This window comes from Hippichthys cyanospilos, chromosome 10 (assembly GCF_059441005.1).
Source record: "Hippichthys cyanospilos isolate Australia breed blue-spotted pipefish chromosome 10, RoL_Hcya_1.0, whole genome shotgun sequence".
Classification (NCBI taxonomy): Eukaryota; Metazoa; Chordata; class Actinopteri; order Syngnathiformes; family Syngnathidae; genus Hippichthys; species Hippichthys cyanospilos.
Window position 1 is genome coordinate 1282175 of NC_142378.1, and position 25212 is coordinate 1307386.

General features: G+C 40.8%; 1 protein-coding gene across 7 annotated transcripts in view; it reads left to right on the plus strand.

Moving 5' to 3' along the window:
- The window catches only part of fryl (furry homolog, like), a 71178-nt gene that overhangs the window by 19577 nt on the left and 26389 nt on the right, over positions 1-25212 (plus strand). For 4 of the 7 annotated variants that reach the window (XM_088426534.1, XM_088426529.1, XM_088426530.1 and 1 more), the window contains exons 3-24: positions 9605-9816; positions 10622-10675; positions 12540-12679; positions 12744-12840; positions 14252-14331; positions 14983-15063; positions 15367-15535; positions 16387-16479; positions 16581-16679; positions 17204-17305; positions 20093-20137; positions 21279-21382; positions 21479-21587; positions 21662-21748; positions 21812-21983; positions 22332-22464; positions 22538-22645; positions 22919-23153; positions 23305-23478; positions 24296-24382; positions 24633-24901; positions 24985-25195. In XM_088426534.1, the coding sequence (XP_088282660.1) occupies positions 9697-9816; positions 10622-10675; positions 12540-12679; positions 12744-12840; positions 14252-14331; positions 14983-15063; positions 15367-15535; positions 16387-16479; positions 16581-16679; positions 17204-17305; positions 20093-20137; positions 21279-21382; positions 21479-21587; positions 21662-21748; positions 21812-21983; positions 22332-22464; positions 22538-22645; positions 22919-23153; positions 23305-23478; positions 24296-24382; positions 24633-24901; positions 24985-25195 (2769 nt within the window). In that variant the 5' untranslated portion in view covers positions 9605-9696. Of the gene's footprint in view, positions 1-2701; positions 3010-9604; positions 9817-10621; positions 10676-12539; positions 12680-12743; positions 12841-14251; positions 14332-14982; positions 15064-15366; positions 15536-16386; positions 16480-16580; positions 16680-17203; positions 17306-20092; positions 20138-21278; positions 21383-21478; positions 21588-21661; positions 21749-21811; positions 21984-22331; positions 22465-22537; positions 22646-22918; positions 23154-23304; positions 23479-24295; positions 24383-24632; positions 24902-24984; positions 25196-25212 lie in introns of those variants that run through there. The other 3 variants (XM_088426532.1, XM_088426535.1, XM_088426533.1) reach the window with 2 other exon arrangements.

Sequence of the window (25212 nt, forward strand, 5' to 3'; positions counted from 1 at the left end):
TGTTGATTGTTTGCACTAAGCTCTGCTTGGTTTTTGCATAACTTGGGTAGTGGAGGGCATGTGACACAGCAAGAGACACTGAGAGATGAGAAATCCAGCGAACGAGAAGGGACAAAGGCCTTTTGTCTCTCGCGGCCCTTCCCCTCCTCTCATTTCCTTGGATATTTTGTTGACAAACATGTTTAAACTGCAAAATGACTCGATGTGACGCGCATCTGCTCGGAGAGCCTGGAAAGGCAACTGTCAACACGGGATTAGAATATCAGATTCACCAGATCCGCGTCGATATGATTTGGTATTGATATAAAAACGCGTCTGATTTCAAGGTTTGTTGTTGTCACGCTATCAGAACTTTTCATCGACGTACAGACGGCTCTTGATAGACGAGTCCATTTGCTTTGCGGCCATGCCTGTTGCTCAAAACTCATTTATCTCAATTCTTTATCGCTTGAAATTAATTGAAATGCTATTCCACTTCAGCGCCGCTCCCAAAATACAGTTTGCAAAGATAAAAATAGCACTTTATAATACTATACCATATGAAAACACACACACAGACAGACCTGATATCACTAAATCGAAATAAATCATATTTGTCACACGTTCTCATTCAATTAAGCCGTTCAGTGGGTCCTTCCCTGCCTCGAACATCAATGGGATTCCAATAGTATGTTTTTTGCAGAGGATAAAGAATACAACTGCCTGCCACTGTGTTGCTGCACTCTTTGTGTTCACTTATTGTTTTAGGAGTTAACACAGCCTCATGTTGCAAAGAATTGACTGTTTGCAGTTAGGAAACGACGCCATATTTTTTACATCTAGTTTATAAAACAGTCGCAACAATCCATTTGAAGTGTTTTTAACATCATAAATATCTTAAGTATTATATTTGAATAAAAGAAACCAGCTAAATGACCACTTTATCTAAAAAATATCATGTCATTCATATCTCAAGGCATCACTATAGTAAAATGCTTTCAAAAAATGAAAATCTCTAATAGGGAGCACATGAATGTCAGTCACAACCGAGCCTCAGTAAAAGTTTTTTTCGTCTCCCATTTGAACACCATCGTACATAATGAAGTATCTTTTAGCCCGGTACGCCTGACGAGACTTATTATGACGCGGTAATTGATTCCGGCTGTCAAATTACACCGAAAAGGAAATGACCGCTCTGACCCGTGAACAACGTCAGGCGCGCGTAGGCTTTGTGCATCATTGGCTGCTTACGTGTGTGCCATTCTGCTTTGAATAGCGCTGTATAAGAACATGATAAGGGTGTCTTATAAGCGGGGTTTCACACAAGCACCCGGAGACGGTAGTCTGTTTTCACCCTGTTTCGGCACGTGTGAACATAGTCGTTGAAATTCTAGCAGAAGTTATGGTGAAATTTTGCAATCCCTTCGGTCATTTTAAAGATATGGCTTTAAGGGTTTTTCAGACCAATACTGAGTGTGCCTATGATTTAATCACTGCACTAGAATAAGTTTTGATTTGACTTGTGTTAAAATTTTGGTTTTGTTTGAATGGTGCTAAAGATCAAATCAAATCTGAAAAATGTGGCAAAAAAAAAAAAAAATCACTCAATCTTGGACATAAATTTGGCTCAAAAAACAACCGTTGAGTTAAGTAACCGGCAGAATCCGGTCAAAAAATAAAAATTGATATAAAAAAACAGACGAAAAAAACAGACACACCTTACAAAAACCTTTCAGAACCAGACATGCCCCTAACGCACTGAATGTCAGTCGACAGCTTTTAAGTGAATTCCTTCATGACAAATTGAATTTATGGTTTTACCGCTTTTATGGACGTAACCCTCAGCGAGTCATCAGTAAGAAAAGCCGACAAAGAGTACGGTGTGAGCAATGGCTCATTAGCATGAGACAGGACCGCCTCCTCAAAACAGCCTATAATTCATTCTCCCATTCTTGTTATAGTTGGTCAGCTGGAAACTGTTTGAAATTTTCAAGGAAAATTGCATAATATGTCTCCTATTAGATTGCTTTGGAATAGTAGAGTCACATTGTCTTATATATTTATTTTCCAAAGGCGTAGCCCTTCTGCTTGTGTTGTGATCGCGCGACCCTCCCAATGTTCCTTCCCCTCCCGTAACAGTCAAGGATGACGCATCAGTTATTGCCGTGTTGCTTGACAGGAAGTGGCTTTTCATAGGCCAGAAGATGGGTAGTTGGGGGGGGGTTAATAACGCAGCATTTTGCACAGTAGCCGCTCGGACACCGGCAGCATTTTGATGACATCACTGCCACGGAGCCCACCCTCTCTTTCCCTTTCTGTCTCTCGGGTCTCCCGCCTCCTCCTGTTTGCTGTCGAAACAAGCTCACTCTGTGGCTCTCCCTCTCTCTCTTTTGGTCTGCGTGAAAGAACGATGCTCGGGAAGGGGAGGAGACTGCCTACGAGCGAATGGGGAGGGAGAGCGCCGCGAGGGGAAGCTGAGAAGGGGGGGGCTGTACTAGCAGGCTAGTACTGGCACATTCACACACAGGAAGAGCAGCAGAGAGGAAATATCGCACTGCGTTGTTAATACATTTTTTTTTTCCTCACTTGCACTATTTTTGTTGCTTTTTATCTCCTTCCCCCCCCCCCCCCCCCCCCCCCCTTTAAAGACGGCAAGCACCTTCTGGATTATTATTCCGTGTCCTGCGTGAAAGAATCTGTGGATTGGCACTCAAGTGGATTGCTTCACTAGCCTGGCAACCTGAAAACTTGGAGCTAACAACCTGGTGGCACCTCTCTGAGTCTACGAGGTCTAGTAGCACTCTTACCAGGATGCCACTTTTGGTCGCTACCTGTGGGGGGTAGCGCCAGCTTTGTTTATTTAACGAATGGCTTCTGAAACCAGCGGTCAAACTGAGCGGAACCGTGCGAAAATTGTGCCTTGCTGGACCATGCTAAACTTTTGACTCGGCGTCGCCATGCTGAGCCTGCAGGATTCGGTCTTTTTCGAGATCAGCATCAAATCTCTGCTCAAGTCGTGGAGCGGCAGTTGTGAGTACCTGCTGTTTACATACTGCAATCTTATCTGCGCAGCATTGTTCCATTGAGCTCTCCCTCAGAATCTCGAACCTGTGTAAGGATTACTAATGGAGTGTCAGGATGACTGATTGTCTTTAGTCCGGACGTTAGTTGGGCTTGCGTAGTGCAGGTGGCTGCTTTCAACCCCATCTTTCATTCTCACTTCCTCCAGTAAAACCTCGCCACCGATGCGTAGCAATAAAGGTGCTTGCATACTGATTTACACCCGTACCGACAAGCGTGCCAAGTTCGAACTGTTTTCCCCTCTTTTTCACTTCCATGTTGGCAAAGGCCAGATTCTTTTCTGTCTCTAAAACTTTATCCGGAGTAGGGGTATTTTTATTGCACCAGGGTCAGAGTTGATTGAGGAACTTGAGTACAAGTTAAACGGTACGTTAGTACCTAGTCTGATCCAATATTCGATAAAACACAACAAGCGGGGCTTAAGTTTGCGTGTTAAAAAAAAACTACACTCGTTAGACATGTATTTGAAGGTAAGTCATTTGAATACGTTACATTTGCAAACGTGTCGATCTTTGAACGCCAACGATACTTCTCAGACCACTGTTTGACCATGCCGTTTCCTCCTGTAATCTTTGCAGAATTAGTTTCCGCATGTCACTCTTGTGTCTCATGATTTCTTGTATCAGCCTGGTTTAACATAGGGCTGGGTAATTATGGCCCAAAATAATATGTATTTCCCTTCAGTATTTCTGGGCGATTACGATTTTAATGGAGGTAATAAACCGCAGGGTTTATTTAAAGAAGGTTTGATTTTCAAAAATAAATTCTGTGCAAAATGTTAAGACAACAAGAATGTAACTTATACCGATGTAAAGTCTGAACTTAACATTTATTGCATGTGCAAAAACAAATGCTTTTCATAGCTTGCACTAAACCTGGTTGAATGCCATAATTAAGTACGAAGCAACTTTTGCAAACATTTCTTGTACACAATATGGCTAATTTTCAAATCATTGAGTTTTAAAATGTCAAATGAATTTGACTTATTGCCCAGGCCTAGTTTTACAATTATAATAGTCATCAACAATTATATCCCAATATCAAAGTGCCACGAATCTATCACGAATTCAAGATGATGTTACCAATTAAAATAGCACCGTATTATAAATGGACGTCTGCAGCTAGCTACGAGCGGAATCTGATACCGACCCGTGCCGACTTAGAAACTACCCGGAGTACGTTTGCTTGTTGCTTTGCCGCCGTCAACTCCGTTTTGCCGACCAAATCTATTTTGCCGGCTTCATTTAGCAGCACTCAACGCAAATCTCAGTCCCTTCATTTGCCCCCACCCTACCCCCAACCCAGTGCCTGCTTTTATAACCCTGCTCACCATCCCCTCCGGGGCAGCTAATGTTTCCCGACTATCGATCCGTCTTCCGCTTCTGTCCCGTTATTAGCTTCCCATCGTTTACTCCAAGAAATTCAAAAGGCACTCACTCCACAATCCGGCCCAGGGATTATAGGCAAATGGAGACACTTGCACCGTTTTATTGCTGTAAGTGTGCAACCTCAGCCTGGAGCTGAATATTTTTGCTCTGCTCATGAATTATGGTCATAGTGCCAAGTAGGCCCATTGTGTCATCTTTATTACTAGGGGTTGATGATATGATTAGCTCCATACGTGCGATCACGCAGTGTTGAGCATTATTGTCCCCGGTTTCACGCGTGTGCTGCACAATAATGACCTTTCAATAGAGCGTTAAGCACACCGATGACTCATGATTTTTGTGCCATTAATGCAGAGCGCGGTGTCACGCAAGTGTTATTAACATACAGCTACAGTACGGTATAGATTTAGCCTGCTGTATATACGGGCCAACGCTTGCCCGTTAGAAAGCAGTGGCATAAAATTCCAGCCCAATTGGATGATGGCCTTTGTTGTTTATGGGTCCAAACTTCCAAACATGACTGCTATCGTATGTATTTTCGCTCACACAAGTGAGTGTACCTCTCACGTGAATGTAAATATTTAATGATATAGTTTCATGGGACCACACTGGAGAAATGACACATAGCTTGGATACACAGTGTAAATTACAATCCCTACAAAATAACTAAACACACAGCTGTGCGTACCTTTGTTTTTAAGGTCATGGCTTGAGTCAGGTTTGGTACGGTAAGGGATCAAACATAAATCATCCAACTCATCAGCTTTTGTGTAAACAGGTACACACTTGGTGACATTTTAAATGGAGCGGAATTCATAATTTGTCCGTCAATGCTTCTTCTTCATTTTACAAAAGTGCACCATAGTTTATTTCTGCTGCACGGATGTTCACAAGTGAAGGATTGTTGCCCTACTCATTTGTACCTGTATGACTTCCAAACAAAACTGCATTGCGATCAATAGTGCAACAAGCAGGCAATTCTCCACTCACCCCATGCGCCCTACTCTGCTTGCCAGTTCCTTATAGGGCCTCAAAACAAATGAGGACCTCGTCAGATCAAAAAGCCAAACTTAAGCAACCTTCCCTTTATGCTCTTACTGATATCCTATCCCCACCTGAAACTGGCCTTTTTTTTTAAAAAAAACTTTATTGCTAGTTAAAGTAGTGTCCTGGTCTGACGTGTTAATATTGGTGTGTGCAAACAGCTCACCAGGCAACCCCCCCCAAAAAAAACTAAACTTTGTGCATTACCTCTGTTTTATTTGTAGTACGGCACAACTAGAGCATGTTGGGACACAGTAACACATTTGGCACTGCCAGGCTACAAACATTAGCAGCGGATCTTTTGTCTGGTTTAAAAAAAAACAAAAAAAGTGACTCTCAACTCTACATTCCAGCCTTATGTGTGATTGTGCTGTTGTTGCTGGTTGTCCTGACAGTGGAAGTGAGCAGGCCGCTGGGAGTCTTTTTTTTTTTTTCATTTTCTTTTTTTTTTTTTTCATAACTGTGACAAGGTGGAGTCACTAATAGTTGTGTAATCATGTTTCCTAAGTGAAAAGTGGGGCTGGTGTAGTGCACTGTACATGCTATGCCTCAAGCAACAAAGCACGAAAAAAAAGAGAAAAGCAAAACATGTTTTCTTGCAGCTAGCCAGTTAGATTATGTCATATCTTGAGTGAGTCCAAGACACTGATACCAAAAATCTAGTTTGGCATATGCTTTGAAAAAGTAACTTTCTCAACTTTGAACACGCCCCATTCTAATGGGCAAGGTCATTTCTGGACGATGACATTCACAAAACAAAATAACAACCTTAATCAAAATAGTTCATTTTATTACCGTTTCAATTTATACTATTAATAATTCATGTTATTACAAATATTAATGTGCATACAACATTGTTAAATGCATTTTTTTCACTAATGTTTTGATTCTGAATAAATATATGTCAATTATTTAATGAAATAAATGCATACAAAATTGGTAAAAAAAAAATTATTCTGTTTATGGAGCAATACTTTTTTTTTTTTCAGTGTAATCAGTATTTTGTTTCTCAAGGAAAATGCAACAATAGGAGTTTTGTTAATGAAGTGTGGCAGCAGTATTCCGTCTTTGCAGAAAAATAAAAAATTGGGTTTGTCTTCTTTTTTGGAAAGTTCCACGTGAAACTTGTGTCCTAAATGTAATAAGTCAGAAAGTGGCACATTTTTCTTATTAGTAAATTTTGTAAATGAAAGTTCGTCATCTATTTAGGAACACTTTACAGGTGTAATTTGTCATCTTTTTAGGGAAGAGGAACATTTTTTTTCTTTTTTTTTAAGGATCGTGCAGAATAGATTGCTTTCTCTTTAGGAAAGCACAATAACTTTTTTTTAATGACCAAGTTTGCCATCAATAATTTAGGGTTCTTTTTGGAATAGTTGTACGACTACAAAAACAAGATCTGTTATGTTTGCAGTCAAAATAGTTTTACAGTTTCTCTGGTTCAATGCCCTGTATATTTTCCCCTTTTAATGTTTTGATTACTGGTCTGGACAACAGAGCAGGTCCTGTATTCGTTTGAAAAACTATTTAGGCTTATCACAGTCAATAATTCGCTGCTGATAATGCACATGCTACCGACAGGAGTGAAGCAGAACTGAGAATTTGCTGATCAGAATGGCATGACATTGGTCATTTTTCCCAGTCCGTTGGAAGTCATGAAACGGAAGAAATGAAACGGAAGTTTGCAATGCTACACACAACTGGCATGTGGTCGCCACACTTTTGTTGTTGTTTTTTTTTCTTTGTCGTTGTTGACAAATGCAGAGTAGGCGCGTTTAAATGCGATGGTCCAGCTGGTCTGAGGCGAGAGAAAGAAGATTAGGATGCTCACCGCGTTGATTGGTTATTGGGGAGAGGCCGGCTCCGTGACATCATCACAGGACAGTAAACAAAGACAAGGCTGGCTTGAAAGGCTCTCTGTGCTGTAGGACAACATGACCACCAAACACTACAGTGCGCTACAATGTGCTCAACATACCAATAAGATAGTTTAGTCAGGACATATTATGAAAAATGTACCAAGAAAAGTTTTGGGAGCTGTTTGTTCCCTAAAATGTCTTTGTGAGCGAGCCAAGTGTGATGTCGGAGCTCAGAGACATTTTGGAGTTACTCCATCAATGACTGTGCTTCTTCTGAGTCATTTTAATTTCTTACTTCTATAATTAGTGGTCACTGGTTAACCCAACCAAATGTATGTGGTCCTTTGGTATAAATAGCCACTCTGTATGTTAATCAAATTAATACGCCATTCTGTAAACACTCAGGTAAACAGGATGCAAAATGTGACACAAATCTAAGAAATGAAATGACAGTTGACAAAAAAATAGGTAAAAACATTAGCCACCCAAAAAATCATTAAAGATTAAAAAAAAGAAATAGTATTTTTTTTAAATAAAGCAAAAATCTTGAATACTTAAAACGGAAACATAAAATCTGTGAACAAAAGTGAGAAAATAGCAGCAAAAAAAAAAGTGGGCTGACCAAAAATTCAACAAAAATCAATGTATGTGAACTAAATTTAAATCTGTCAAAAAATATGCCTAAACCTGGACAAAAAAAAAATGCAAAAAATGTGAACGAAATTCAGGAGATTTATTTAATGACATATTGATTAAAAATGACAAATTAACATTGCGGACAAAAAAAAAAAACACAGCTTCACACCAATGAGTGTTTCTAAGAAATTTGTCAAACACCATAAAAAAGTCATTTTTGAAAAATGTAAAAAATCTTGACAATTACTGACAAATGAACAAAAACAGCTACAACTGCTAAAACAGTTGACAAAATATGCCAAAAAAAGACAAAAGATGCAGCAAATAATAAACCCTGATGATAAGAATATAGCAGAACTATGACAAAACCAGGACAAATAAATCAGACAAAGCATAAAAAAACAGTTTGTATGAAACTTAGGTGATATTTAATGACTAAAAAATCTCAAATTAGGCTACAGACAAAAACCTTGCCAAATAAAAACGTTGAGAGAATTGGGGGGAAAAAAGACACACACATTCGGAGTGCTTTGCGGACAAGAAGGCAGAAACGCAAAATCGGACTTTTCCTGTGAGTCCAAGACAAGGAAGGTAAAGGGGTTCTTCTTGTCGCTCACTTGGAGCCATTGCGGACCCAGACTGCTTGTTGTGCCACAGCCCTCACATAATTCTCACACACACACCATTCAAAACGATGACCGTGAGCTGGCTGTGTAACAATCGTTTCATGGTGCTTAGATGTGTTTTCTTCGAGCCTATTGAATAGTAAACGCCGGGATCGTGTAGCGTGTGGGTCTTTGTCGGAGTTTTATTACAATGTTATCGCATGGGAATTCATCTCATCGGTCCTTGACCTAAAAGCTTGCTGCGTTGTGATGCAATCAAATAACAGTCGTTTTACAACCAGAAAAAAACAAACCCGATAGCCTCAACCAAACACACTCCAAACTTTTTTTTATTTTATTTATTTTTACGCGCAAGCCAGGTAGATTAAAATCCTAGTTAGCCTTGTTTGAAGGTAATGAATTACTCTTTTTTTTTTCTAAAAAAAAAAAAAAATATATATATATATATATATATATATATATATATATATATATATATATATACACACAAATTGTAAAACAGCAATAATACAGCAAAAAAACAGTATCTGTGAAAAGAAACTTCCCTAAAAAGGTCAAAAATTAAATAAACACCTCAATTTATGAACGATTCAGGTCATAAACAGACACACGAGACTAAATAAGATAACTTGAGGTTTAACTTTTAAAAGAAAAACATACTAAACTGAGATAAAACTTGTCATAAAATTGCAAAAAAATATGAAAATATAACCTTACAATGCAAACACTAAAGTTAAAAACAACAAAACATGTACTTCAACGCTTTTTTCCTCCAGAGAAAAGACAAAAATAAAACCAAAAAATGACAATAATCTGTCTTTAGAAAATAAGTGACAAAAAATGAGACGACACTTATAAAAAAAGTTTAAAAATGCCAACAATCTGTATAGTGCTACATATATACAGCTTCCTGCCAAAAATCCCCCCCCCCCCATCTGACCGGTCCATCCTTCCCCTGACCCCCCCTGACCTCTGTCTTTTGGCCCCGCAGCTTCCGCGCCGGTCAGCAGCAGCAGCGTGAGTAGACGGCGCGCCCCCGCCTCGGCAACCCCCCCCCTGTGGGAAAAACACAACCTCGCGGCCATGTCCATCATCACCATCGACCCCGAGCTCAAGCCCGGGGAGTTCGTCATCAAGAGCCTGTTTGCCGAGTTCGCCGTGCTGGCCGAGAAGAAGATCGAGATGGTGATGGCCGAACCGCTGGTGAGCCAACTTTTAACCGGATCGCCGCCGGGTCGTAAACGCCGTTTGCGGGAAGCGCTGGCGGAAAGTCCTTAGCTTTATGTGCGGGAATTCATGCTTAACACGCGGCAGTGATTGTTGCTCGTTTTGGTAAATGAAGGATCCGTTCACCTTTTTTACAATCTACTCTCTATGTAGAATTGTTTTATTATATTAGATAACATTTCAGATAAAAGCATGTAACAAAAGTTCATTTGGAATTGTTTTCTCTTTACTATTTATTTAATTCCGATGACCCATTTGTTTGATCAAATAAATGGATTGAAATAAATGGATTATGTGTGTAAATATTAGCTAAATTCTAATCATTTTTGATGAATACAAATTTTTTAGATGTACAGTACGGGAAAAACAGTTTGTTGTATTTAGCAGTTTGTTAGAAATACATCAAAATAAAAAATTCTATCATTTAATAATAGGAAACACAAATATCATTCAACTAGGAAAAAATGCTAAAAATGAATTCTACCATACAGCTCTTATTCATAAAAATAATTATAGGTTTATCGTATAATACATTTGGTGATGACAAACAAGCCACTTAAAGAATTAAGAGCTGCTCAACACAAAGTTTTGTAGAGTGTATCGAAAATGTTTGAATTTGAATAATTATGTACATTTAGTGAGCTAAATGACAAAAACGTCTAATGAATAATAATGAAATGTATGAATTCAATGATAAACAAAGGAATTATTTTTTGATCATGAAAAAAAATCAGTTGTTTGCTATTTTGTGTTTGACATTTTGCATCTTTTCCTCCCGCAGGAGAAACCTCTGTCCCGCTCCCTCCAGAGAGGGGAGGATGCACAATTTGACCAGGTCAGTGCGGCAGAGTGAAAGTGCCCCCCCCTCACCCCAGCCTCCTGCAGCCAAGTTCCATACTGCACTTGTGCGCAGTATTTGAATCCCCCCCAGTTGTGGCCAATCAATGGCCCATTCAGCGGCCCATCATGTGTACAATGGGGCCCGCTGCAGAGCTTTGTTCACAACGGCGTCGGGCCAACGAGGAGAATATACGGCGAGGGAAGGTCGGCCCGCGCTGAAGCGCTGTGTCATCCTCGCCGCTAAATCTGCCACCGGCGGCCGGCGCGCATGTCGCAGTGTCTGTTTGTTTGCGTGCGTGCGCCGTCTCTCTTTCTGTTTGTTTCTTTGCGTGTCCGCCCGTGTATATTTGTCCGTCTCTGGCCGTCGCCGTGTGTTTGTGTGCGTGTTTGGCCGCCCGGCGCCACGAGGGGCAGCGGTGGGCGTGCCGCTTGCGTAACTCCGCTGGCCGCCGTCCACGGTCGACGCCCCGCATACCCGCTGACCGACGCCTGCCACTGTGTCGCGCGATTCTTGTCACTGATAAGGGTTTCGCTTTTAGTTTCTTATGTGGTTAATGCTGTCGCAACAGATCGCTCCTATCGATCTCTGACAAAATGAATTTATTTCAAGGAAAATGTCTTCAGGAGATGGTTTCACTTTGTTAAAGTCACACTATTTACTGCAAAATGTGGAAAAAGAGAGGATACTTGCGTAATGCTGATGAAAACCGTCCAAACATCCTTAATTTGTCTTATCATGGGAGTCAAATCGACCCGCTTGTAAATTTTGATGTTTTTTTTCTATTTCGGTGCTAAAAGTGCTGTTGGCCAGTGGAGATACTTAAAACTTTGTTGTTCCAAAACATTTTTTTCATTGGCAGTTTCTCCCAACATTTTTATTGATCTTACAGTGCTTCTAGGAAGTATTCGAAGAGCTTCGCTCTTTCCGCTCATATAAAGTTACATATTATTATACATATACATATATTATATTATACGTATACATATATTCCAGCATGGATTAATTTATTATAAATTTCGCGGGGCAGAAGTTTAGTTAGTCATTGTTAGGGCCCGGCCAATAAATCGGGTCAATTTGATCAAGTTAATCCAGCAATATTAGCATTGTTAAAATGGCCAAAAATTGGCAGATTTTTTTGGTGTTATTAGGCCGATTAGTCAGTTTGAACCTGCCAAACATCTGAATTGCCCTCACTTGAAAAAAACAAACAAACAAAAAAAAAACAACCTGAATTTCACAAAGGGGACGGGGCCCTCTTTTGTCTCTACTTTACAAATACAGCACGACCCCCAAAAAATAGGAACTTTTTAACAATACTATAAAATCAAGAGTGATGGAAGAAAATACTTCATTTATAATAAATGAACCCTTAAAACATGTCATTTAAGAATAAATGATCAACCTCTCATTTAAAAAAAAAAACGTTTTATTGTGTCACATTTTATTGCATTTTTTGTTTTATTTTTATTGCATTTTATTGTGTGTTTTGCTGGAATAGCACCATCACTTCCTAAGTTGTAAAAATGTCGGAACTCCCTCTGCGCAGCTGTCAAGCTATCACCAATTTTATACAACATTTTTACGGCTAACGCAGCACACTGTTGTCGGTTTCGCTGATTCATTGCCACTAAAATGGCGTAGTATTTACTTGTTCAAGGTCAGTGTCTCCCTGTGTTGCCCCTTGCACATGTCTAGCAATTGGCGATACAAAAAAATAAATCACCTTGTAAATACATCAGTGTTATCAAACTATTGAAATACTGTGATCACTGAATACATCTAACGCTCTGTACAAAGTTGAGGTCTGTTTGTAGGTTGTAATCACGTTTGTCTGTTTTTTTGTGCTTCGCTTTTCCAGTTAATAAGCTCTATGAGCTCCATAGCCGAACACTGTTTGCCCTCCCTGCTGCGTACGCTTTTCGACTGGTACCGGCGGCAGAGCGGCACCGAGGACGAGTCTTATGAGTACCGTCCTCGCTCCAGCACAAAGTCCAAAGGGTGAGATTCATCAGTGTGGTTCATCGAGATTCCCCGTCTCATGACTTTTGTTTTTTTGTTGCAGAGATGAGCAGCACCGAGATAAAGACTACCTTCTGGAGAGGAGGGATTTAGCCATAGATTTCATGTTTTGCCTGGTGTCAGTGGAAGTTCTCAAACGGGTGAGCCCTTGTCGCCGCTTTGAATGCTGCTTTGCATTTTCCGTTGTTTTTCACGTGTCTGGCGCAGATAGAAAAGGGACTTACGCTCTGAACTGTGTGCCAGGTATGGCATTGGTATTCTCTTTATGCAACGACTTTGATGTCTTTTTTTAAAGGATGTCCGTACATTATTATTTCATTTATAATGCAATATCATCCAGATAGCTTTCGATCTCCCAGCCTATATTCAGTTGTGTCCACCGTTGGGTCCATTTTTGTCTCAGCGAGACAGCAAACTGAATGAGACATCACTGGAAAGACCAGATGTCCTCTACTGAGCCTACTAGGACCTGGTAGGGTATTTTCAATGAGTCAAAAGCGATAGACCAAAAGTAATGTGCACTCCTGTGCACACAAATAAATTGGCTGGGTGGCAAAAGGTTATGAAACATTTTTTTTGTTTGGTACTACAGCCAAAAATCTCAATTTAGGCAATATCAGCTGTAAACAAATGGAAAAACACACTACTTTTATGAATCATCCTAGTCCATTTTGTACTGTAAAAGCACATCAATTTTCAGTTTGTTAATTGTCAAAAATATCTCTCAAATTCAGCAGCCATTTCAAAGCTATTGATTTTTTGGTTCAGTTGCCCAAATTAAGAAAAATGTTGGCCAGTGTACTTCATGCTTATTTTTTCTCATTATTTAAAGTGTGAGTCGTGTCACTGGCTTTTCCCTTGATGACGTATGCTTGGAGTAAGCTAAACTGTGGCCGGTGCTCATGCTAACGCTAGTTCAAGTACACAAGGGAAAAAAGAAACTTGCTAGTATCGCAAACGACGCTGAAATTGCAGACCTTTTACGCTCATTTAGTTCAGCAGTAGAGTAACTGCAGTTTCCCTAAGTGTCGTGTCAAATATGTTTAGTAATCTTATTTTCTGAATACTTGCAAAATCTGTATTTGTTTGTTCCTTTTCACCACTGGTGCCTGGTGGTAATATAGTAAAGCTGGAAGCGTTCAAAAAAAAAAACCCCTCAACTGTGTCACTTTGGTGCATTATTGCTCATTATTCATTTGATCTATGAATAGCACATAGAAAGGCGGGTTTTCCTTTCTCATTTAAAAGCTTAATTGTTTTCAGGAATGTGCCGTACTGTTGTCATTGAGGCCTTTACCCACAGGGGGGTGTCTCATAAATCAACACTTCCACCATTTCCAGCCTTGGTGCGTGGCCAAAGGAGACGGTCCAAATTTTTAAGCAACATTCCCAAAGCCGTACCCCCGGGAGACCGGCTCCAACTTGCCCTTGGCTCTGCTCCCGAAGGAAATGAAATGGCGCAATGCGAACAAAAAAAAGAAAAGGAAAAAAAAACGCAGAAAAATGTATCACTGCCGGCTAATAAGAGTAATTTGTTTGTGTTTGTCACAGATTCCTCTTCATCCAGTGCCGGACGCTTTAGTACACGAAGTTCTAAACCTGGCATTTAAGCACTTTAAACACAAAGAGGGGTAAGTAAACATAACCACGTTAGCGTTCATCGACTTCCAAAGCATCTTGAGACTCTCTCTGCCTTTGTCTTATTGTTTTTGATTGTTGTTTGATTTTTATTCATGCGTACCCTTTGTTTCAGCCGCTGTTTTTGAAGTGCCTTACACATAAAGTTTAAGTTCATTTATCCCATGACCCCACTTTTGTTGCACGAGACTTGTATCTCTAATAATCAGTTTTTTTTCCCCAAATGAACGGAAAAGCAATGAGTCCATTTTGTAGCACGCAATGGTATTGCATTTTATAAAAATGTGACATATGATTAGAGAAATGTGAAATATTGAACAGCGATGAAACTCAGGAGCAGTAGTGGTAAATTTCCATTTTCAACTGAGGATAAAGAATTTATCCCTGTCGTTTTAAGCTACACGATGACATTGATGCCCGTTCCGTTAGCTGGTCTATGGCTTTTTGAATTGTGTGTTAGCATTGAGCTAGCGCACAAGCCCTGCAGTTTCTTTTATTTATTTATTTTTAAGAATTGCTTCTATCTGTTAAGTTTGCTGCCACCATAGCAGTCAGACGTAACTTTTCCTGCAACTCAAGACAAAAAAAGCAAAAAGCTAATTGTTTTAAATCGCACGATTGATACATTTTTTTTCTCATTGCAGATACTGTGGTCCTAACACAGGCAATGTGCACATCATTGCAGACTTGTATGCAGAGGTCATTGGAGTGCTCACACAGTCAAAGTTAGTACATTTTGTTTTTTTGTAGGGCTGGGTAATAAATTGAATTATTTCAAACAATTTGAAAAACTGGAGGTTTTGCACAATAGTTTACAACAACTAAATTGTGATGTTTAAGCTAGTTATGCACATGCTCTGAATATAAGTTTGTGTTAAAACTGATTTTTAATCTCGATTTTTTTTTTCATTGTCAAATTAAGTCAAATCACTTTTTTTTTCCCCCTCCATGAAAAACATGAAATCAGATTAAAATACAAATGAAATATCCGAGCTATTATAATCCTGTACTTGTGTGTATGTTTTTAGGTTTTTAGCAGTAACAAAAAAGTTCAACACAGAGCTGGATGAGCTCCGGAAAAAAGAGCAGAGCCCCTACATCGTGCAGTGCATCATCAGTCTCATTATGGGAATGAAGTTTTTCCGGGTTAAAATGTACCCCGTGGAGGATTTTGAAGCGTCTTTTCTCTTCATGCAGGTGAATTGATGAATCTATCCTTGATATTCAGCTTAAGGTCCACGTGGTCTTCGGATGTCAGAGATATAAAATAAGCGCTCCAACGGCTTTCCACACACTGGACATTCTTATGAACGTTTGTCATAATAACAATCGGCTGATAAGATTGTTAGATCGCACCAGACGTTTTTTTTTTTTTACGACTTTACCGCTCCGTTCAAAGCCGGTAGCGCCTCATAAAATCCGATGAGTAACTGCCAAAGGTTCCACAAAGAAGTCGGCGTGTCTTCATAAGATTTCTTTTGCCATTCATCCCTTCGCTAAAGCGTTACTTGTTGCCTCGTAAGCGCCTTTAATGAAGTGTGCGGCAGTTTATGTCCTCATTTCATTCCGCCTCGGTTTTGTAATGTGTTGAGTTCAAACCGCGTGGCTAATAAATAGCTTTATTTTACACTCGGATTATAAAACACCGCAAAGTCAAAACAACCCCCCCACACGCACACACGCATAGGAATCAGTTCAACTGTAAGTAATCTGTCAATTGTGAAACTTTCTTTTTTTATTATTATTATGTAAGCACTGTTTTGAGTAACATTTTTAACATTCTGTCACACAACGAGTGTCAAAAATAACTTGTAGGAGTAGTTCAAATAGGAGTGTGTAATTGGGTAAGTAGAACTTGGCATGCGACTTATGTTTTGTCATCCTTAACTGTCATACTAGTATATCAATAATAATACAATCAACCAAACTATGTATAGACTGCTAAATCAATAATAAAAAAAATTAAAATGGCATTATTTGACGACACATGTTGATCGGTTGTTTGTGTAGTCTTTACTTCTCTAAAGTGTGACCCAACGTCTTTGTAGGAGTGTGCCCAGTACTTCCTGGAAGTCAAGGACAAGGACATAAAACATGCTCTGGCCGGCCTTTTTGTGGAGATCCTCATCCCAGTTGCAGCTGTGAGTGAAGCCAGTTTGTTTCCCTCCTCTCCATATGAATGCCTCTCTGAGCGTAATTGTGTTATTTGGAGCCCGCTAATAAGTTTGTCTTTGTCCTTCAGGCGGTGAAGAATGAGGTCAACGTGCCGTGCCTAAAGAACTTTGTGGAGAAGCTGTACCAAACCACGTTTGACCTTAGCTCCAGAAAGAAGCACTCTTTGGTCAGTATGCTGCCTGATTTTCATGACTTGTGCCCCCCGCCCACTTTTTTTTAAACAGTACCCCCTAACCAGCGCCACACAATTTTTGATGGTAAAATGAAGGACTTGAAGTATTATGAATATTATGCCATCCTTCTGCTGGCTTTAACCCTCATTCAGAAAAAAGACAGATTGAGTGCACCTCTATTTTATTTATTTATTTATTTTTGCTTGTCTGGTGGAAAATTGCATAAATAATGTTAATTAATCAGTTCTGTATGACGTCTTTGCATTATTGTTGGCCAACGTTTGGCTTTTTGATGTTATTGGTGTCATCCAAGAGGTGACTTGCGATACTGTCTCACTGGTAGTACCATAGTCTGGAAGTTTAGATGGATTATATGTAAGATATAAAATAAGAGCTGAAACAGCTTTAAATACCAAACGGTTTTCACATAGACTTCTCAAACATTCCTCCAGAAATTGATTGTCATGTTCCCATTGTGCGTGTTGGTACTGATGGACACTGGTTTTTGCCCGTCCAGGCCCTGTATCCCTTGGTGACCTGCTTGCTGTGCGTTAGCCAGAAACAGTTTTTCCTCAACAACTGGCACATCTTCCTGCAAAACTGCCTCTCACATCTAAAGGTAACGCCCCGAGGTTTGTGATGCGTACAGCTCGCACAAAGACTTTATGGTGCCCGCTGACTGGGCCGGACAATGCCTTAATTCACTTTGGAGTCCTCATGACTGGCATTGCGTAATCATGCGCTGGTATTTTGGTGATAGAAAGCCACAGCGTGACTATTTTGCTTTCATTGTTGTGATGGGTAACTTGTTGCTGCTGATTGAATTAGAAGCCGCCTCGGTTTAGACTGGTGTGCCCTGTGGTTTTGTCTTGAAGATCATAATGTTCTATCCCTCTCACTGTCAGGCAGCAGATCTGGACAGGAATAGCACTTGATTGCATTGGCTGATAGTAGCATCTTTGTTCACAGGGCAGAAGAGAAAGTAGGATTTCATGCTCAAAGGACAAAATGCAAAACAATCTAAATTTGGTGTCTTCTGAGAGCTTAAGCGGGGTACGGACATCTGATAATCAGGTTTTACTGACTTCATTTGGGTGGAAAAAAGGATCAATTTTGACTCGATTTTCAGTTTGTGTGTTACCTCGCTTAAAGTGAACTCCGTAAAAATGTAACGACCTAGTATGGTATTTCCAAGTGCTGTTTTTACTCAGGTCTGCGAACGCCTCCGGAAATCAAGTTTCATTCTCCCTGATCACCATCCGACGGACAGAATGATCCAACCCCGTCTCTTGATTCCACTTTTACCTTGATTTGATCCTTGTGGAGCTCGTTTGGTAGTTTCCATGCACGTTGGTGCAGTGTGGAGCACCGTTGTGATTTTTGGCAATAGTCCCCGAATTAACAATCTGCTTGGGTGTTAATGCTGATTCTGGTTCAGGATTTGGGATTGTCATAGAACTGCTTTTGTTCTTGTTTTTGAATTCATATTTTTCCCCACATTGCATTTTGTTTTAACCCTGTGGCATCTCACTTAGTTCAAAAAGAACAACATTGACTTATGCACACACAAACCTACAGTACAGCAGCATTTTTTACTTCCAGAGTATTTTTTCAACCAAAACAGTAGCACCAAAGCGCACAAATGTAACCACGTGGCTTCTTATACGAGACACATACACAAAGTTTCTGTGAAGTCGCAGGTTGGTATTTGGCCATGTGCCCACTGTATGCGCCACATGTACGGATCCATCTTCCTGATAGACAAGAGTAATTTGGCAGTTTGGTGATGAAGTGATGCAGACACAAATGAAAATGCAATGCTGCTGTTTTTCTACTCTGGGTTATTAGTAGCTCTATAGAGGTTATCATGGTAATTAAAGTCGTATGAGCACAACAAGTGGGATGGGTGACCAGTGGCTCATTTGCATGAGACAAGGCGGCCCCATTGAAAAGGGTACAAATCTGAAGTTTGTTATCAGGAGCAAAGTTTCAGGTTTTCTTTTGCCAATAGATCAATGCTTATCATCGTACCAAACACATGTTGGGGCGGCCATTGTACTGTATTTCCATGCCAGGATGGAGGGACACATTTTTACTAATGCTGGGAACGCCAGACAAGAATCTGACGGAGAACAAAGGGCTCATTTGTCAAAAGCTCAACAGCTCCATATGAAATAACTCAAGGGCCGAGTAGTAATTGCCTTCCCACTGCCCTCCTCCCACACCCTTATCAGTGTCAAGCAATTGCTATTTGCTTGACGTGATGGTTCTGTGCCGCTTGAAATTTGCCACAGGGTTAAAATGCAACACTTGGGCGTCTCCAATTTTGTCACTCGGTGGATGAAAACATTCCCAACCTTTTGTTTGTTCTTTTCGTTAACCTGTTTTTTTTTCTTTCCTTTTTTTTAAACATGCAGTGGAACCTCCAATGTACAAAAAAAAGAACATAGATTTAATCCCAAGTTGTTTAAAAACAAACAACAAAACAAACTTTCCAGAATGTTAAATGAATTAATCCCCCCCCCCCCCCCCCCCCCCCCCAAAAAAAAAGACAACCATTTATGGAACAGAATTGTTTTAAATAACTTTATTTTTAATTTCTCAACCAACCAACCAGACTCCAAATGTTCCTAAATGTACATTATTTTGGACTCATATCTTTTAAACCATTTTAAACATCATAACGAATCTGACCCGCATGTCTGTTTTAAATATCCAATTGCCCCCTGAGTACAAAATTAGACCTTTTGGAGGCAATTTTAGGATTGAAATCCAAAATTGTTTAACTTTTGGGGCGTTCCACTGTTCATGAAATTCAAGCTGCCTGCGTGTGCGTTCATAACATCTCAGCTCTTGTCTTCTGTTGTCTCTTCATGTGACTTAAATTAGGCCACAACACATCAACAACGCATTATTTGTTTCCAGGTTTTCCTTAGAATTAGGTCACATTCTTTACACTATGAAAAAGTTAAGAATATTTGCCTTTTGGGTGAAATTTCTACCAGAATCTAAAATGCGCTACGACCAGTAATTTGATGCGAAACTAGAATGCTCGTGTCGCATTTCATCAATGTTTCCGTATTTACTGCATAGCTCTTTGCTACATCCTAAATAGGTTAGTTAATAAAGTTATAAAGTTAAAAAAGTAGTGAAAGATTGAATAGTTGAGCATTCATAAGTTGCTGAGAATGTAGTGCGTTTGAGGTTCATCTTGAAATTTCACCCAGAAGCTAAATATCCCTAACGTTTCATGCATCTATTTTAGCATGTTGGATTTTTTTGTTTTCTTCTCATTTTTCGTTTATAACTCGCATGTTTTATGTGTCTTTGTGCTTACCCTCCCACCAACCTTTATTCCTTGCCCGCTGTCATTTTACCTCCCCCTCCCCACGTCCACCCGCTCCAGATGCCGTCTAACAACAGCATCCGAAAGCAGATTGAGACGCTGCAGGTGAGTGGTTTGGTGCCTTTGTGATGTCACCGCTTCCGCCCGCCCGCTGATGGCTTTGACTGGGATGGGGCAGATTCCAGAGCTGAAAAGTTGTTGGTGTTGAGCTGGATTGCGTTGTTGGTTAGGTATCAGGGTTGGATGGAGCAGAATCTTCTTTGGCTTCCTTTTTATTGACTGACTTTATTGCATTTGTGTAATTGTGTCTGTTTGACAGAGATGGAGCTCTAAAGCTTTTTTGCCCCGATGCCTTGCTTTACAAACTCTCCCATCATGCCATTTGGCAAACCAGGTTGACATTTGCATGATGAGAGCGCCCAGTGGAAATATGCGCATGAAAGCGCAATGATGAGTTCAGTCATGCGCGTTCCCATCTCTGCTCTACAAGCTTTCCAGTCGGATTAGCCGGGCTCCTGCCGAGAAGCATTTATTGGGGTTTAGATATTCCGGAGGGAAAAAAAAGTTTGACACCGATGCTGCTGCTTCTTCTCTTTTTTTTTTCCATGCCTAATCCGGGCTAGATGTCTGTCTCACATAATTTGGTAGCAGCTTCCTAGCAAAGGGTAGCTAGAGATGAGATTTTGAAAGAAATATTTAAATGAGGTTAACATTTTGGCTGTATTCGCAACTATTTTTTTTTATTTGTAATTATTTGTAATTTGTTATGGGCTGGTTTTGTCAGACACTCCATTTGACAGATTTTTGTCACTTTTTTAGAGAGGTTCATATTTTTTGATCAAATTTTGTCAGGTGGTTTTTGTTAAATTTTCAAGTTTATCAGCTTTTTTTTCAGTTTTTATCATTTTTTTTCCAGGTTTTGTTCTTTTTTTCAAGTTTTTGCGTGATGGTAAATGTCTTCGTAAATTATTATTTTGCAAATGCAATTCAGAACATGTTATTGTCTGTCCTCAAGCTGTCATCATTTGTTTTGTTGTTTTGTTGTCCCCCCCCCCCCCCCCCCCCCCCAGATTTTGTCAATGAGTAATTGTTCACGTGTTTTTTCTGATTTGGATGTTTTTAATGTGCTTTCAAAATGAAAAATGAATCTAAACTCTGCATAAAATGAGAATTGGGGACTTGGACCCGCCATAGATGTGAGCCAAATACTGGTTGCTCATCTTATTTTCTGTTTTTACCCCCGCAGAACAAAGACCCCAAAATGTCACGAGTGGCTTTGGAGTCCCTGTACAGGCTGTTGTGGGTGTACATTATCAGGTTCAAGTGTGAGAGCAACACTGTCACGCAGAGGTCAGTCTAGACATTTATCATTAAGCTTCGCTCAATCGGGTCCGCTGTATACCAAAGACACTTGATGTACATTGTCCATTTTCTTCCTCCTCCCAGTCGACTACTCAGCATCGTTTCAGCACTTTTCCCCAAAGGTTCTCGCAGCGTGGTGCCGCGGGACACGCCCCTCAACATATTTGTCAGAATCATCCAATTCATTGCTCAGGTAGGGCTTAACATTTATTTCTTTTTAACTCCCTTTTTCGTAAATTGGCGCTCACCCAAGTGTCCGGATGCTAGGAAAGACTGGACTTCGCCATGAAGGAGATCATCTACGATCTCCTGTGCGTGGGCAAGTTTCACAAAACCTTCAGCATCAATCCAGAGGTAAAACCTTTTTTTTTTTTTAAATTCGGATATTGTTTTCACCTCTTATCTCCTTCCTCCCAGAGGATGAATATCGGTCTGCGAGCCTTTCTGGTGATTGCCAACAGCCTGCAGCAGAAGGACAGTGAGCCCCCCATGCCCACCACCAGCATAATCATGCCTTCTGGGAACACGTTGCGTGTGAAAAAGATCTTCCTCAACACCACGCTCACCGACGAGGAAGCCAAGGTCATAGGTACGTTTGAGTCGTAACATGTTATGGGACGGCAGAGGCCAAGTTCGCAGACATTAAACAAGTGTCCTGTTTTTATGGTAGCTACAACCCTGTTCAAAAGCCACTATTTTCTGAAACTGAAAATAATAATAGAAAAAGAGACAAAGTGCAAGATGATACAAGATAAATCAAGATACTATGATTGCATAAGTATGCACACCCTCTTTCCTGTGTTCAGAATTACCGAAGGATGTAGAGACTCATGTTAAACTGGTGTCAGCGTGAACCAGCCACACAAATCCATTTGGGCGATGACTATATTTCAAAAATACATCCAATAAGTGCTAAATGCGAATCGATCACTTCCAGGTATGTCTCTGTACTACCCGCAAGTGAGGAAGGCCTTGGATAACATCCTGAGACACTTGGACAAGGAGGTGGGGCGCTCCATGAGCATGACCAGCGTCCAAATGTCCAACAAGGAGCCGGAGGATATGATCACGTATGTTCTCTGTGTTTTGAAGGTGTGTGCGCATCGCGCTTTTCATTTTGACTGTGGCTTAATTGATTAACAGGGGCGAAAGGAAACCAAAGATCGATCTGTTCCGCACATGCATTGCTGCCATTCCCAGACTGATACCTGACGGCATGAGCAGACAAGATCTCATTGAGCTCCTTGCCAAGTATGCCTTTTTATTTTAGTACAGTGAACAGTTTGTCACTTTTTTGGGGGGGGGGGTATTGTCTTTTTTTTTTTTTACTAGAGAAGGCCATGGTCTGATGACTGGTATTATTATTATGATGTTTATTTAAGGGGCATTTTCAGAGCATATTTTACTGAGGGAAACAAATCTCCGAATTTGCGAATGCTGCTACACAAATATGAGGTTTCACCGGATAATCATATTAGATTTTCTTTTCTCCGGTTTCTAACAATCTTCTCCACCCTCCCCCAGACTTACCATCCACATGGACGAAGAGCTCCGCGGCTTGGCCTTCACCTCCCTCCAAGCCCTCATGGTGGACTTCCCGGAATGGCGGGAGGATGTGCTGTCGGGCTTTGTCTACTTTATCATGCGCGAGGTGACGGACGTGCACCCCACGCTGCTGGACAACTCTGTCAAGATGCTCCTGCAGCTCATTAGTCAGTGGAGGCAGGTGGCGCAGAGCAACAGGAGTCACGATACGCAGGTCGGTCGCATTTCTGAGCGTCTACATGAACATTTTCAAGTAAATGCCTCTTCATCGTCATTCATTCAGCCCCATCCGCAATACAGAGACCTGTTTTTACCTTCAAGTTTTCAACGCAAGCATGTCTTCAACGCAAGTCTTTTCTCCGCAGAGTTCCAGCAGCAGCCATTCTCTTTCCGTGGAGCGTTCATTGCTGGGTGTGCTGCATGTGGTGGAAGGTTTGGCCATGGTGGTGCTCTGCAGTTGTCGCCCTGCCACGCGCAGGCTGGCTGTCAACGTCTTAAAGGAGGTCCGCGCACTGCACACTGCGTTGGGCATTGGCAAGGTAATAAGAATAATCATTATCATCATGGTGATAATTGCGCTGCTTTTAAAGCTGTGGTTATCTGTCAACACACATAAAGCGCTCGTTATCCTTCTCATGCAATCGCTACTCCAAACCACAGATGTTTTGTGTTGTCTCGCAGCGTACGCTTACAGTATACACACCCACACATTATGAGTTAATGACAGGTGCTGGCTCCAGTTTCTTATCCTTTCTCTGTCTAAAACGAAAGGTTAAATTAAGTGGTAACTAACGAAGTATACGAAGGCATTTCTTTTTTAACATTTAAACATTTTCAGCAAAAACATTTTGCCAATGGGAAATAAAACATGACTATCATATGCATCGTTAAAAACTCCGGTAATTAAAATGTGAATTTCAAGAACAAAGATTTTTTTTTTTTTTTTAGGGGGAAGGAGAAGTTGTCATTTTCCAAGTACAAAGTCATATATTTCTAAGATATTGTCTGTCAAAGTTTAACATCGGAGATTATCAAGTGAATTTCAAAAAATGAACTTTTCTTGTGACATCCTTTTATTTGGGATCATATAGCCTTATGCTATATAGGAAAAAAAAAGATTACTGAAGATAGACCCAAAAAATACTTTTATGGATATTGTGAGCTGAAATATATGCTATTAGGCTAATTGGTACTGTACATATGCACAATTGGAAATGACTCAAGTTGCTTTCGCCCATTTTACAGTTCGTGCGTGACCTGTGGCAAGTCTAATGTCTCCAGTTTGAGATCTCCTCTTGTAAACTTCCAAACAGCCATTTGAATTCATCTCTAATATTTTCTTAACCGCTCCCTTAGGGTGATGAGGAGCTAGCAATCGATGTCATGGATAGACTGAGCGCATCGGTGTTGGAAAGCTTCATTCATCTGACTGGTGCTGATCAGGTAAGTGTGCACACTCGCCCAAAAAGATGCCTGAATACAATATGAGGTTTAAAAAGAAATGGCCTGAAAGTGGTGCTGAGATTTCCCTGCTGTAATGTAAACTTTTACTTGAATTTATCGTTGCTCATTATGGTGTTACTTTTGAGGTAGTATTTTTTGTAAAAAGCTTGAAGCAACGCTTGAGAAGAAAGCCCAAAATTCATTTGAGAATGTCTGGTTATTAATGCCCTTGTCTTGACCTCTTTTCCAGACCAACCTGCTGTACTGTCCCAGCGGCATCGACCTCCAATCACTGGCAGAGTGGAGCTCGTCTCCCATAAGCCACCAGTTCGACGTGGTGAGCCCCTCGCACATCTGGGTGTTTGCGCACGTCACGCAAGGCCAGGACCCCTGGGTCATCAGCTTGTCCAGCTACTTGCGGCAGGAGAACCTGCCCAAGCATTGCCCCACTGCTCTCAACTACGCCTGGATGTTCGCCTACACCCGCCTGCAGCTGCTTTCTCCCCAAGTAGACATCAAGTACGCTCAAGGGGGACATCAAGTGAGCTCTATGGATTTGACCGATTTCTCTTTTGATTTTGGACGTGTGATCTCACCCACAGTAGTCCCATCAACGCCAAGAAAGTGAACAGCCTGAACAGCAGCGACTCCTATGTCAGCCTCTGGCGCAATTACCTGATCCTGTGCTGCAGCTCGGCCTCCTCGTCCTCATCGCTCGCGAGCTCCTCCTCGTCCGCTTCGGGCTCCGTCCGCTGTTCCCCGTCCGAGACGCTGGCGTCAACGCCGGACAGCGGCTACAGCTACGATTCCAAGGTGGGGAAGCTCCCCAG